This window comes from Carex rostrata, chromosome 20 (genome assembly GCF_964058835.1).
Source record: "Carex rostrata chromosome 20, lpCarRost1.2, whole genome shotgun sequence".
Classification (NCBI taxonomy): Eukaryota; Viridiplantae; Streptophyta; class Magnoliopsida; order Poales; family Cyperaceae; genus Carex; species Carex rostrata.
In genome coordinates, this window is record NC_135937.1 from 3,513,955 (window position 1) to 3,529,373 (window position 15,419).

Genomic DNA, 15,419 nt, shown 5'->3' on the forward strand with positions numbered 1-15,419 from the left:
ACAGATTTTAAATTCCCATAAACTAACTTAACTAACTAATTTATTCAAAACACTAGTATAAATACTTGGAAGATAATAAATTAATACTTGCAAATTAAAATATTAATACTTGCATGTCTAACTTGATATAACTATATGGAGGGACCACTCAAACTACATGAGGAGAAGAATCATACACATTTTTAGAGGTGGGTTTTTTTTTTTTTTTTTTTTTCTTTTTTTCAATATCTTCCACATTTCTCACGTTCTATGAGGAATTTTGCGAATCTAAAACCACGAATGTATTCTACGCAATTTTATCTTTCAAATGAGATCCATGATGACGTACTTTCGGATTCATCGTCACACAAGTATTTATACCTCATTGTGCAAGTATTTATACCGCATCATACAAGTATTTATACATATACTTGTAAGTATTTATCCCCAATCGTGGACCCCGCATCTCCGCATCACATTTCCCTAATCGTCCCTGCGTCAACTTTTCTCTAACAAAAACAGTTGACCACATAGGTATAAATACTTCAGTGCATAGATATAAATACTTGTAATACTTGATATTAATACTTTTAAATGTCAGCAGTGTCATATGTGAAAAATACTAGGTATAAATACTTAAATGACGAGGTATAAATACTTGTATGATGACGAACCCGAAAGTATGTCATCATGGATCTCATTTGAAAGATAAAATTGTGTAGAAGACGTTCGTGATTTTAGATTCGCAAAATTTCTTATAGATCATGAGAAATGTGGACAAGATTGAACAAATAAAATTGGGGGTACAATGGGGGGATGAGAGTGCGGGTACTCATATCATCTCCCTGAAAAAAATAGTTCGAATGTATTATGGGTATTATTATACAATTTTGTTATCGCGAGCAGTACAAGGAGAGTTTGTTACTAAGTTAAACACTCTTTTCCGTACATTATTGATGAATTTATTTTAAAAAAGTTATAATTACATCTCTTTAATTGTACCTCTTACTTACCATTTAAATGTGTTGATAATTTTTTGAAAAATATTTAACTTGAAGGTAAAGATGTTTACATTTTACGTTACTGGAAATAAAAAAATATCTTTTTTTTTTCCTTTTTTCACAAAGTAGTTAACTTAAACTTATAATTATTCACAAAAGAAAAAAACAATGAACACTTTACGTATAGATATAAATACTTTTAAATTTGGCTATGAACAATATATCGAAAAATAATGCAGGAAAAGTGGGGTTCACATGTAAACTTTACAACCTATACTAGATTAGCTTCACAAAGTCTGATCATGATAACCTAACCTAAAAAGGATATAAATTCATGATAGCCCAACCTAACCCAAAGTGCCTCCAACCTGATTCTCCCAACTTATGATTCACAATTCGTAGATCTGAGCTTCCAAACTTTAGAATTAGAGTTATTAATTCATGTTTCTTTTATCTTAGAATAGAAAAACAGAGAGTGTGACGTTCTGAATTTCCAAACCGAGGAAATTTTTTTATATATATTTGATGAAAAATAAGAAACAACTGTCATGGTCACGGGAAGAGTGAGCTTAATTGTTTAATAGGCATTACAATGTACTAACAAATAATAATTGTTCCAGTCTTCCAGGTCAAACTATTAGAAAATAGTGCTTGACCCCACAAGAAATCGTATTATATCGTGTGGATCATGGTTGCGTATCCCATGCAATGTTGCAAAGGGCTTTCTGATGAATTTCTAGGTGTACTGTCATTGATAATAATATTTTTTTGTAGTTCATACGTAGCATATCAACAATTTCGAAAGCGTTAAAATGTAGAATATATTTGTCAATTTTTTTTTTTGTTGTTGTTAAGATCAATCCTGATTAAAAAAATAAAAGAAAGAAGAAATAACAAAATCATAATCCTTTAGTTGATTTTGTTAGTTGAAAGAATTAGGCCGGAATAGGGCGTATTAACGGCATCAGAGAAACATCCAAATAATTATTTTGTTGCATCTGATTGTTGTTGGTTTTTTTTTTTACTACGAATTTTGCAATCGTACTCGTACCCATTTTAACTCGCACGCTCCCTCCAATTAATTTTTAATTCAGCTTTCTACTGAGATTTTGATTCACAGTTCTTCACAATGAAAACTACAGTGAGGCCATGGTACTATGTACAACGCATATTTGTTCGTGTTACAGTATCATGGATAGTATTTTTGTTTTGAGAATTCAAATAGTTAATTTGAAGAATCAATTTTTGATCTAGTGACAAATGCAATACTCTTTCTGTGAGATGTTGGATGTCTGAAATTTGAAAAAAATAATTATTTTTGGATATTAAATAATTGAGTGGTTTAATCTCCAACCGTTATTAATTTTTTTTTAATCAATTTGAACTATTTAATATGATCTTTATATGAAAATAGACTTGCATATTAAATTTTATATTTCTATTACTATTATTATTATTATTAGATAAGATAGATAGAAAACCATTTGATCTAAAAATTATAGATCGTTCTATCTATCTAAAAATTAACAAAAAAAATTATGAAAAATGTAAAATTTGAATTACAAGTATAATTTTATATAAAGTACATGTTAAACGGTTCAGATGAATCATTCGAACTTTAAAATTAGAGTGATTGATTCATAATATTGATTATTATGTCCAAATTTTTTATTTATATCATATTTAAAAAAAACCAAAAAATTATCTTTTTCGGGGAATTTAAAAAATATCAGGTCCGCAATTTAATCTGCGGTCTCATAGATTGAATTTGTGGCCTCCTAAAAACTTAAAAATATATTGTAATAAACTAATATTTAAATTTTTGAAGGACCTCCAATTTAATCTGCACCTCTTCACAAATGAGCATATTGAATTAGAGACGGTTGTAATTTTCAAATTCTCGAAGTTTTTTTTTTAAATGGTATTAAAAAAAATTTCGGCCATATCTCTGTATGGATTGGTACATAACCTCGCTCTCCAATTCCCCGCGCATATTAATTATATGCCATGACTGTACTCATGCAGCCCATGATGTATTCAATCCACTCATGATCCCATCCTAAGTCGAATTCGCATCCTCTGGGAAGCAGATCATCTGCTCCCCGGGTGCAGGAAAATCCTGCCCCCTCAGTCACTGCGGGGTGGGGTCGGGTTTAGGATGGGTGGGGCCGGATTTAGGGTTTAGAGTTTAGGGGGCCCACTAACAGTGACTCTGGGGGCAGGAGATTCGATCCCCATCCTCTGAGATATCTCAAACTTTGCGTGATTTTAAGGAAAATTTTAACTGTTTAAAGACGTTCTACACGAATCTCGAAGCAAACAAAATACTGACCCCCTACATCACCCCCAAATAGGCACCGAACACGTCGGTCAAGCAAAAGTTGAGATATCTCAGAGGATACGCACTCTCCTAACCTAAGTCTGCTCCGAGGAAGCAGCTTGGGTCCGATGCCCATTGGACCCAAAGTGGATTCAATGGGTTCGCTACCCGTCTGATCTGCTTTAGAATTTGCGTCCGCAATTTCGCATCTGCTTTAAAATCCGTAAACACGAATCCTAAAACAGATCCGACAGTTACTGAACCCATTGGAACCACTTTGGATCCAATGGGCATCGGACTCAAGCAAAAGTCCTGCTCCGAATTCCGATATAAACCTGCTGCTATTTTAAATTTTTTTTTGCGCAAATTTTAAGAAAAAGTTTTTCATGCCCGAATCTTGACAAAGGTCGATGGCTGAGATCAGAATAACAGGGTCATGTGATTCCTTTAAATAACAGCAGATTTATTTCCAGTCTACTCGCAACACTCTCTCTCCCGAGTGCGTATCCTCTGAGATATCTCAACTTTTGCGTGACCGACGTGTCCGGTGCCTATTCGGAAGTGATGTAGGGGTCAGTATTATGTGTGCTTCGAGATTCGTGCAGATCGTATTAAACGGTTGGGATTTTCCATAAAGTCACGCAAAGTTTGAGATATCTCAGAGGATACGAATTCCTCTCTCCCTCGGACTGTTTTTTAATTTAAATACTGTACTGGATCTTCAACATTTCAATTATAACGTAAATTAATGTAATGAATTATATAACATGACGGAATTCCAGATATATTCCAACCCGCTATACAAGAGTAACTAAACGACTAAGTATGTCATTCTTGGCAAGTAATAAGTCACAGCCTCAACAGGCCTGAATTCATATCCTCTGAGATATCTCAAACTTTGCGTGACTTTATGGAAAATCCCAACCGTTTAACTACGTTCTGCACGAATCTCAAAGCACACATAATACTGACCCCCTACATCACCCCCGAATAGGCACCGGACACGTCGGTCACGCAAACGTTGAGATATCTCAGAGGATACGCACTCAACAGGCCTTCAGTGCAGAGTCTTTTGTCCACTTTCTCTGATTCTCTTTCTGATAAAAAGAAAAAGGAAACAGAAGCGAGAAAAGTACAAAAAATGAAAATAGTGATGCATATCTCTTGACTAAACGACCTACGACCACAGTAGTGAAATTTAAGCTGCGTCTCTCTTCTTCTCTCCATTTGCTCTTTCTTCTGATACACTTAACTTCTCGCTTATAGCAGCACCACAACAGATCGCCTTAAAAAACAATTAATTTGTACCTGTTTAAGAAGAGAGGAGATTAGTGGTGAAAAATGGGAGGAGAGTCGAATGCGCCCCCCTTGGCTCCGCCTGGGATGATGGCTCCGCCTGGTATGATGGCTCCGCCTGGTATGATGGGTCAACAGGCAGTCGGTGCTGGTGCTATGCACCCTCCCCACGAGCAGCTGCTAAACCTTCCCTGCTGTATACACTCGAATCCTCGATGGGGTAAGAACTGTATCCTCTTTTTACAGTTTATGTGTGCCAGTGTGCGTTCTGCGTGCGCACACGCTTTTCCTTGCTTTTTACTATCAGAAAGAAAAAGAAGAATAAATATTTACTGGGACCATTAGTTGATAGAAATGTTTGTGTGTCCCTTATTCTATAGAATCAAGCTTTTTACCAGCTTTTGAGCAAAAAGTTTTTTCTTTTACTTTTGATGTACTTTTTTTTTTGAGAGAAACCCGCAGGTGACTTTTGATTTACTGAATTTGAGGGTTTTCTGGTGGAAAATTCCTGAAATTTGTCTATGGGGATATATATGCAAGAAGAGTTGCTCTTTTTATTTTCCAAAGGGAGAAGGAAAAATTAGGAGATAATCATGCCTCCTTTAATTTTAATTTACTAGATTAATTTATGCTCCTTCAATCAGTGATTTCAGTAAAGCATGGTGTAATTCTTCGAAGAATAGTTTTTTTTAGGGGTAAATTTCATCATTATCTCAGTTCAATCTATTTTCGCTTTAATTCGTGCTGGATTTATTTAACAAATGTAGAGGTTCATCCTTTTTCGTATTGGAAAAAAGGATAAACCCTGTGCTGGCATGAAATATGAGTGATTTTTCCTGGACAAACAAAATTAATACCCAATTTTTTTTTGTAATTTAATTTTCTCGAAGTTAATAGAGGTGCAAGGGGTCAATAAGAAAAGACATAAAAATTATAATTTTCTGGACACTCCAAAATTAATTCTAATTTTCAATATAGATACAGTGCGATTGCGATAGCTTGCTATGTAATTTCCGAATACCTGTTGAAATGTCTACTTTCTATTGGGCCATTTATTTTGGGTATCCTCTGCGGTACCCTACCATGCAGAATAACTCCCAGCCAAGCCAATATAATTTCAGTGACTATTTTGATTATAGAGGGTCTGCTACTCTGCTTTGAGATTTGTTCCAGGTTAAAAAGGATGATGCAGATCTCATTTTACACAGTAGGGTACCGCACTGGAAAGGAACTCATTTATTTCAGTCAAGCCCTTTTACTTGATGCCTTATCTATCAAACCTGATCCCTGACTTCTTACACTGAATGTGGTACTGAAAATACTTAAGTGGAACTGTGGGCCCACGATTTGGCATGAATGAAATATGGCCTAATTTCTACTTTGTTAGAAAGTTGAACGTTTGAATTGCTATTAATTAAAATGCACCATTCTAGTTCCTATTTCCTAGCACAATTTTGGGGCCCATGATTTATTTCACATGAATTTTATTTCTACAGTTTAAATGAGTTACTAAATAAACAAACAAAACGATTCTATTTTGGTCAGCTATAGATTTTTCATTTGAATTCATAACTAACCGCTATGATTTGGGTGCAGTTGAAGTGGCTATCCTTGCATTTATGCACTATTTGGTCATGCTCGGATCAGCAGTTATGATATCTTCTCTTCTTGTTCCCCAAATGGGCGGAGACCATGTAAATCTCATCAATGACATTCTCTACTTTTCACACCCATATAAAAGCAACCTTATTTCTTTCCGGTGCTTTCTCATGATAACAATGTTTATTTATTTAAAATTAAAAACAGGGAGACAAAGCTCGTGTTATCCAGACAATTTTATTTATGAGCGGGATTAATACACTGCTTCAGACACTAATTGGGAACCGCCTTCCCACAGTAATGGGTCCATCTTTTGCATTTATAATTTCTGTTCAATCCATTATCAGAGACTACTCCTCTCGGACATACCAGAATGATCACCAGGTATAACAAATCTCGTTGATTTTTATTGTATGGATCTTTGTTTATTGAGCCATCTTTTAAAAAAATTAGGTAATCTTAAGAAGCTGATTATATAAGTTTTATAAGGATAACCCTATTAAAAAGGTATTGATTATTTCATCTGTTTGAAGATAAATTAAGCTGATTATTAGGGATTAGATTGGCATTTGGCAAGTTCCTCTAGCTTTTGATTTGATAATGAAAACTGGTTCTACCCAATGTAGATGAAATAAAGTAAAAAAATATATTATTTTTTGTTTATTTTTAAAGTATAACTAATGCTTTTCTAGTGTGTGTCTCTGTGTGTATAGAGGTTTCTCCATACAATTAGAGCCATTCAAGGAGCACTGATTGTTGCTTCATGCCTTAATATTATTCTCGGTTACAGCAAGGCATGGGGGGCTTTTGCTAGGTACTTCGTTATTTTTGCTTTTGTTTTTTTTTTAGAACTCTGTTATTTTTGTTAGAACTTTTATTTTTATGCTTGTTTCGTTTAGTATAAAATGTAGCATTTATATATATATATATATGTGTATATATGTATTTAGTTTTACTAAGATCTATAACAGGGATCATATCTCATCCTAGTTCTTGATCATCATGGAAAATGCATTACAATAAGTATTATTGGCATCATTTTCATTTTCATTTTCATTTTTTATAATAGGAGGTTTAGCCCTGTGTCAATTGTTCCCGTGGTGTGTGTGGTGGGTCTAGGTCTGCTTGAGTGGGGCTTTCCTCAGGTTCACAGCATTTTTTTTATTTTATTCTTAATCCTATTTTGAACTTCATATTTCATTAATATTAAGAAATCTGAAGTAATGATCCTTTGCCTCATATTCAGGTTGGAAAATGTGTAGAGATTGGATTGCCAATGCTAATTTTATTGGTAGTTACTCAGCAAGTATGTTTCTTCTCCAAGACATTGTAACCACTGAAAACATACCGAAATTTTTATTCATAGCAAAAAAAAAGGAAAAAATTAAAGAAATACTATCGACTTTGGACAATTTCATTTTATACCACAACCGCTTCAGCAGTTGAAATCTATGTTATGAGACAGACGGCTTTTCAAAAGAGTACAACACAGATTTCAACCACTGAATTATGTGGTATAACACAGAATTGTCTGAAATCGATGGCATGGGTGAAATTTTGATAGTCTTTTATGGTACCAATTAAATAATCGGGAAAACATATAGGTTTATATCTTCATAAACTAGTACATTAGTGCCTAATTATGTCCAATGTAAGGACAAAACTGAGCTGTGTACAAAAGTTAACAACAGGGTGTACTGTACAGAAACATTTAGCAATTCAAGAAAAACTTACTGGTACGAGGCAGGTTACTAAATTCTTTCAATTCTGTGACTGAAACTGTAGTAGACAAGAAATTTGAAAACAGCAGGAAATTTGAAATGTTCTTTCTGAACCCAATATAATGTTACTAATTTCATCTTGTGTTTTGTTTCAGTATTTGAAGCACGTGCATGAAATAGCCCACAAGTGGGTCGAGAGATACATGCTCTTACTTTGCATATTTCTTGTGTGGGCCTTTGCGGCTATTTTGACAGCAGCTGGTGCATACAATCATGCATCATTAAAGGCACAACAGCACTGTCGTACCGATCGCTCCTACCTTGTGTCATCTGCGCCATGGTAGGCTTCTTATTGCATGCTACATTAATATTTTTTAGGGGCGGAACCTGAAAATGAGATTGGGGTGGGGGGGGGGGGGGGGTCATGTAATTTCATTTTATAAGGGGACCTACTAGTATTAATTTTTTTTTTTTTTTTTATAAAAAATAGAAGTTTTAAAGGATAAAAATAAATTTTTTTAATTCATTGGTGGTGCTTAGCACCCCTTTGCTTACATATCCCTCTGCCCCTGATATTTTGTTTCTCAATTGCCCTGGGCAATTATTTATAAGTGGAACTTACTGTGCACATCTTTTAAACAAACTTTGACCTAAGATTCCAAAAATTCAAATTAAGACAACTATTTTATTATAGAGTGAAGCTATGGTACTATGTATAGCATAGATTGATCTGTACTATGTATCAATATCTTCGTTTTCAAAGTCCAAAAAGTTGATCTGAACTGTTCAGTATGATCTCCTTGTGAAAATGTCCATGTAGATCAAATTTTACATTTTTTAGAATTATTTTACTATATCTTTGGATAGGTAGAAAATCACTTGATCTAAATGTTCTAGATCATTTAAAATTAGTGATTTTCTACCTATCTAAAAAAATAGTTAAAAAATTCTGAAAAATGTAAATTTTGGTCTTGAAGTACATTTTCATATGGAGATCATATTGAATGGTTCAGATCGATTATTTGAACTTTGAAAACAAAGATATTGATCCATAGTACAGACCAATCCACGCTATGCATAGCAGTGTTTTAAAATGCAGCCGCATGGGCCGCATATACGTATGCGGTCGGCAGCCGTGCTCAGAATACCCATGCGGTTTTTCCATGCGGCCGCATATGCGGTCCGAATATGCGGTCATGCGGATTAAAAATGCGGCCATGCGGTTTGAATATGCGGCCATGCGGACTGAAATATGCAGCCATGCAGTTTTCCCATACGGTTTTGATAATTTTATTGGATTTTAATTAAAATTTATATTAAAAAAATCAAAAAATTATTGTTGGTTATGTTATTATGTGAAAATAAATTCAAATATATTAATATAAATATATATATATACGTGAATTTTTATTTTAAAATCCGCATGAAAATTCGCATATGCGGTATGCCGCCTTCCGCATGCATGAACAAAATCGCATTTTAAAACACTGATGCATAGTAACACAGCCTCACTGTTTTAGCGAATAGGAGAAAAAGAAGTAACAAACTGGCACAGGCTCACTAGCTATACTCCATAACATGCCCTGTTTATTTGCTTGCATTTTGTTTTGGATGACAAAACTTTTTAATTGCATGAGTATTTCAGGATAAAAGTACCATACCCGTTTCAATGGGGCACACCGATCTTCAGTGCCAGCCATTCATTTGGCGTGATGGGTGCTGTGCTTGTTGCTGCTGTTGAGGTTTCTTCTTTTGCTGACTCTCCCACACCCCTCCATGCAGCACACACACAGAGACTCACAAACACAGCACATGGGAAATTTGGATTTAGGGGTAAAAACTTAAAAGCCTCTGACATGAGGAAAATTACCAAAAAAAAAAGGAGAAACCGTGGTTTCTGCATTCTTGCCAGTATGCCTTCATGATATGCAATACCATAATTCCTGAACAAGCGTTAACTATTTAGTATGTTTTGGTACGGAGCCTCAATAATTCCTATATGCCAACCCATGTAGCCATGCAAACACACTCAAGCACACAAAATGAAAAATACACTTGTCTTAGCAAGTGATTTTAATTAGTCCCTTCTTCTTTTGTCCTAAAATAGTCAACAGGAGCATATTTTGCAGCTGCTCGTCTGTCAGGTGCAACACCACCCCCAGCTTTTGTACTTAGCAGAAGCGTTGGTCTACAGGTCTTTTTCTCAGATTAATTTTCTTTAATTATATTCGATGTTTTCTTATACTTAGCATCACCAATAGTTTTTCATTTTCTCTTAGGGCATTGGCATGTTTCTCGAGGGCATTTTTGGAACAATTGGTGGTTCAACTGCTTCAGTGTAAGCCGTGTCTCATTATTTATTAAAACTTACCTTACCAATTGGTAATCTTGGCACCAGATGGTGCAAATTGAACAAAAGACTAAAGAAATGAAATAAGGGCCTCTAGTTGTACATTATCATTAAATCGTGATATTTGTTTTAAGTAATGTACAGGTAAGGCAGTGATAATCCTTATTCTAATGAGGCCAACTTACTATTTGGCAGTATTCTTCTTCTTTTTAATCCTTATTTTAATGAGGTAAACATACCATTTTGTCAATATTATTTTTAAATACCTTTTTAATTTAATTTTTTTGTTCTTAAAATATTGTAGAGAAAATATTGGGCTTCTTGGCCTAACAAGAGTAGGGAGTCGGAGGATAATTCAAGTCTCGACTGGCTTTATGTTTTTCTTTTCCATCTTTGGTTCGTGATTGTTCAAATTTTCAACCACATTAATATGCCGTTTCACTATGTATGTTTAAATTATCTATAATTTTGTTTCTGACAGGGAAATTTGGGGCCTTTTTCGCATCTATCCCTCTCCCCATCTTTGCAGCTGTATATTGTGTTCTATTTGGGATTGTCGGTGAGTCCAGTATTTACCCTTTTTTGTTTGTATTAGAAATAAATGAAGTTTTTCTGGCCAAGCATATACTATGCTTTTAACTTGGTTTTTAACATTGGCAGTATTTTGGCGATATACATTTTTGTTTGCACAAATTGTTGTTTCCACATATAAAAGAAACTGAAACTCTTAATGTTTTTGTGTTATTCTATTTTTCTAGCGGCGGTTGGGATATCATTTACACAATTCTTGAACAAGAACTCGATGAGAAATATGTACATAATCGGGCTCTCTCTCTTCCTTGGGGTATCAATTCCTCAGTACTTCAATGAGTATCGTGCTTCTGCCGGTGATGGGCCCACACGATCCAATGCTGGATGGGTAAGCCATGCTATGTATAAAAAAAAACATGGGTTCACCTCTTAGAAGTCCTTGTTTGTAATTGCAAAACTAAGGATACATTTCAGGCTAAATGAGTCGTACCACTTTCATAATTATTATAAAAATTGGGAGTGAGGAACTGAGGATGGTACTTAATTATTTTAAATAATTTGGAAAATAACTAATTGCCGGTTTTTATGCAGTTTAATGATATACTAAATACACTCTTCACATCTGCTGTAATGGTGGCAATAATAGTTGCAACACTACTTGATAGCACACTGGAGATGCATAACACTGCTGTCGATAGAGACAGGGGTATCCCTTGGTGGGCCCCGTTCCAGCACAAGCATGGTGACATACGAAATGATGAGTTCTATAGCTACCCAATCAAATTTCGTGAATGGTTGCCATCTCGGTATATTCACTAGGGTTTTGAAGTCTTTGTAAAGATGTGAAAATGTTGGCTTTCTTTACTAGCAAAGTTTATTCTATATGTTAGAAATCTGTAATAAATTTTTGTTTACTTTTTTGCGTTTTTTTTTTTCCATAGTTTGGATTAAGACCAACTCTCATCTTACATAGGTTTCTTTTTTATGTCTGCACTACTTGCTAATTGGTCTTGCTTCATTAAAAAATGATGAAGGTTTTCCTTTATGTAACTTATTTACTTGTGTTAAGATATCCACCTCTGCACAAATTAAATTAAATTTAAGATACTGTGCTAGCCAAATTCTTGTTTTTTTTTTATAAAAAAAATTTGGTGAGACTGATTAATTGAAGGTCAATTTGAAATAATTATCTACTAGCTATTTTTGAGTTCAAATTTCTATTTAACGTTACATGTAATTAAATAAAAACAAAAAATAAAAACTGTAGACGTGTTATTCATCATTCCTATGGTGTATGTCAATTTTGTGTTCCATTAAAGAGTTTGTTTCAGTAGTACATTAAAAAAAAACCGTTGAAATTGAATAATTTTCTTTTTTGGAAATTAAGCTGAAAGACGATCAATAAAGAGTTCAAATTATTTGATAGAAAACTAAATAGTTTTTTAAATTAGTTCAAATTTGATACACAATTTTTAAAGAGGAGGGTTCAAATGCCTCCATGTTTTTGTGCCTCCATCTCTCTCCATTATTTTCAAAGTTCAAACAGTCGATCCGAACCGCTCAACTTAACCTCCATACTAAAATATGTTTGGAGACCAAATTTTATATTTTTAGGAATTTTTTTACTATTTTTTTAGATAGGTACAAAAAGACTGTTTTTAGATGGTTCAGATTTACTGATTTTGTACCTATCTAAAAAAATAGTAAAACAATTCCTAAAAATATAAAATTTGGTCTCCAAACATATTTTAGTATGGAGGTTAGGTTGAGCGGTTCGGATCGACTGTTTGAACTTTGAAAATGATGGAGAGAGATGGAGGCATGATGGAGGCACAAAAACATGGAGGCATTTGAACCCTCCTCATTTTTAAATTAGTTTTTGAGTGAGTCTATGGTACTATGCATATTACGATTTGTTACTGTGCTACAGCTCTATATTCGAGTTTTCAAATCCTAACGGTTGATCCGAACCATTTATCTTGTTCTCCATATTAATATGTGTTTGGAGATCAAATTTTACATTTTTTGAAATTTTTTTACTGTTTTTTTAGATTTATTGAAAATCACTGTTTTTGGATGGTCCAAAATTTTCATATCAAGTGATTTTCTAAATATCTAAAAAAAATAATAAAACTTTTTCAAAAAATGTAAAATTTGGTCTCCAAACACATTAATATGAAGAACAAGATGAACGGTTCGGACCGACCGTTAGGATTTGAAAACTCGAATATAGAGCCGTAGCACGGTAACAACCCGTGATATGCATAGTACCATAGACTCACTCTTAGTTTTTTATAATTTTAGTCGAGTGAGTCTATGGTACTATGCATATCACGGGTTGTTACCGTGCTACGGCTCTATATTCGAGTTTTCAAATCCTAACGGTCGATCCGAACCGTTCATCTTGTTCTCCATATTAATATGTGTTTGGAGACCAAATTTTACATTTTTTGAAATATTTTTACTATTTTTTTAGATTTATTAAAAATCACTGTTTTTGGATGGTCCAGAATTTTCAGATCAAGTGATTTTCTAAATATCTAAAAAAATAGTAAAAAAAATTCAAAAAATGTAAAATTTGGTCCCCAAACACATATTAATATGGAGAACAAGATGAACGGTTCGGATCGACCGTTAGGATTTGAAAACTCGAATATAGAGCCGTAGCACGGTAACAACCCGTGATATGCATAGTACCATAGACTCACACATTTTAGTCTTCCAGTGAAGTTTGAACTACGCATCAAAAAGATAAAGTAACTGTATCATAAACAATTAGATGTGCGGTTCTTTTCAAATTATTGAGATCCATTAAGCCCCTTAGGTTCTTTAGGGCCCAGTAGGCCCAATACTTCTGTAGCTCAGTGTACTTGGGCTTGGATTGTTTTTGGGTATCGGAGTTTTTCTTTTTCTTTCTTAAAAGGATTTTACAGTCTAAAATAAAAGCATGTCGTTACGAAAGCGTCCGTTTCCAAAGGATTTGACAAAATAAAATATCAGTGTCAGTTAGGCATCTTTAGCTCGTCTCGATGCGCAGCATGCGTTCCTAATCGATGTATCATTTATCCGTTGTTAAGATATTCATTGAACTGGCTGCTTTTATCCGGTCATAAACCAGATCGGAACCCAAACCCGTTTCAAACTAAGCTTGAGAACCTCAAATTTAGAAAGGAATTGGGGCAGATATTTTTACTTTATAGTGTATAGAAATTGATTAAAAATAATATAATGAAATGAATAGATTACAGGGATATTTTTATGTCATAGAAGGAATTGAATCATTAATTTATTTTTCACACACTTTTAAAGAAACCAAATTAATGATTTGATTCCTTCGATATATCGCCCCCCTCCCACATGTCTGAATTAGTATCCCCTCAGGTTACCTGACTGAGTAGAATTGAATTGGATGGTTCAAACATGGCTTGGCACGCATCTCAAAGCACAAATAATATTGCCCCTCTACTGCCATCCGATCACCCACCGGCTGAAATTAAATCTGGACCGTCCATTTCAATTGTGTTGAGTCAGATACCTGGAAGGATACGGATCCCACGTCTTGCCACAAATTTTTTTTTCTATCCTCCTTTTATCTCAGAATTTTTGACAATATATATGTTTTCCTATATTAATTTTAATATATTTATACAAAAAAATTCTGCAATTGGGCTGTCATGAATTTTTCAAGCTGCAAGTGGTCCTTTTTTTTGGGCACAAACACTGACCAGTTTTAGAACGCAAACGCGTATACTGAATTAATATTTACTTACCGAATGATTTATACAATTCACGTTTTTTATTGATTTATCAGTAGTATCAGATAACTTTAAAGTCAGATTCAAATATTATAGAATTATAGAAAATAAAGTTTGTCAAATAAATTATAATTGTTGAAGTGATAATTCCATTGCCTCCTGGAGATAAGTAAAACTAATTCTAAATTTGTTTTCCTCAAAATTCTGTTGTGGCAATTGCAAGATTAATCTTGGACTGTAACATTTAGAATGTCAAATTGCAAATAATAGGATATATTAAAATATTGAATTAGCTTCATAAATCAAAATTGAAATGAATTGTAGACATAAAATTAGTTTAATATTGTTTAGGAAATAAGTTACTATGTGCTATGTTTATCAAGAGAGTTTAGTGAGAATAAGAGTGTGTTTTAGACGGAGGGAACAATGAGAAGGGGAAAGAAACCTGCCTATGACTGAACCTGACCACAGTTATCAACTTGCTCCAGTAGGAGTTAATATGAGAGGAAATGGAAAAAAAAACAGACATGAACAAGGGTGAACTATTGAATCGCATATAGAAAAATGATGAATTTGTTCACTCTCAAATCAGAGTGTAGAGGAGATGAAATGCTTCCTTCCCTTTTCTTCTCTTTCCATTACACAACATATTTCTGGAGTACACCCTAAGTTTCAAATGACGAATCTAAATCATTGAAACTGTTTTACTTCATGAGCGATATGTGTACATGAAAATTTTGATTCATTTAGTATGAAGTCTAAGTGGTAAAAAAAATGATGTAACATGAATGCATTAAATAACTTCTAAAACTCCATTTTATATTTTTTTTACCGCTTGACTAAGTATGTTCAAAATTTTGAAAATTT

At 33.9% G+C, this 15,419-nt stretch overlaps 1 protein-coding gene across 1 annotated transcript; it reads left to right on the forward strand.

The window, feature by feature from the left end:
- The first annotated feature begins 4,641 nt into the window (after positions 1-4,641).
- On the forward strand, positions 4,642-11,900 carry PDE135 (Xanthine/uracil permease family protein). The gene is made up of 14 exons (XM_078321579.1): positions 4,642-4,816; positions 6,193-6,290; positions 6,403-6,579; positions 6,909-7,009; positions 7,265-7,340; positions 7,442-7,501; positions 8,072-8,256; positions 9,562-9,658; positions 10,024-10,110; positions 10,196-10,254; positions 10,571-10,662; positions 10,748-10,825; positions 11,025-11,185; positions 11,389-11,900. The coding sequence occupies exons 1-14, from the start codon at positions 4,642-4,644 to the stop codon at positions 11,614-11,616; spliced, it is 1,674 nt and encodes a 557-aa protein (XP_078177705.1). The 3' UTR covers positions 11,617-11,900.
- The last annotated feature ends 3,519 nt before the right edge of the window (positions 11,901-15,419 follow it).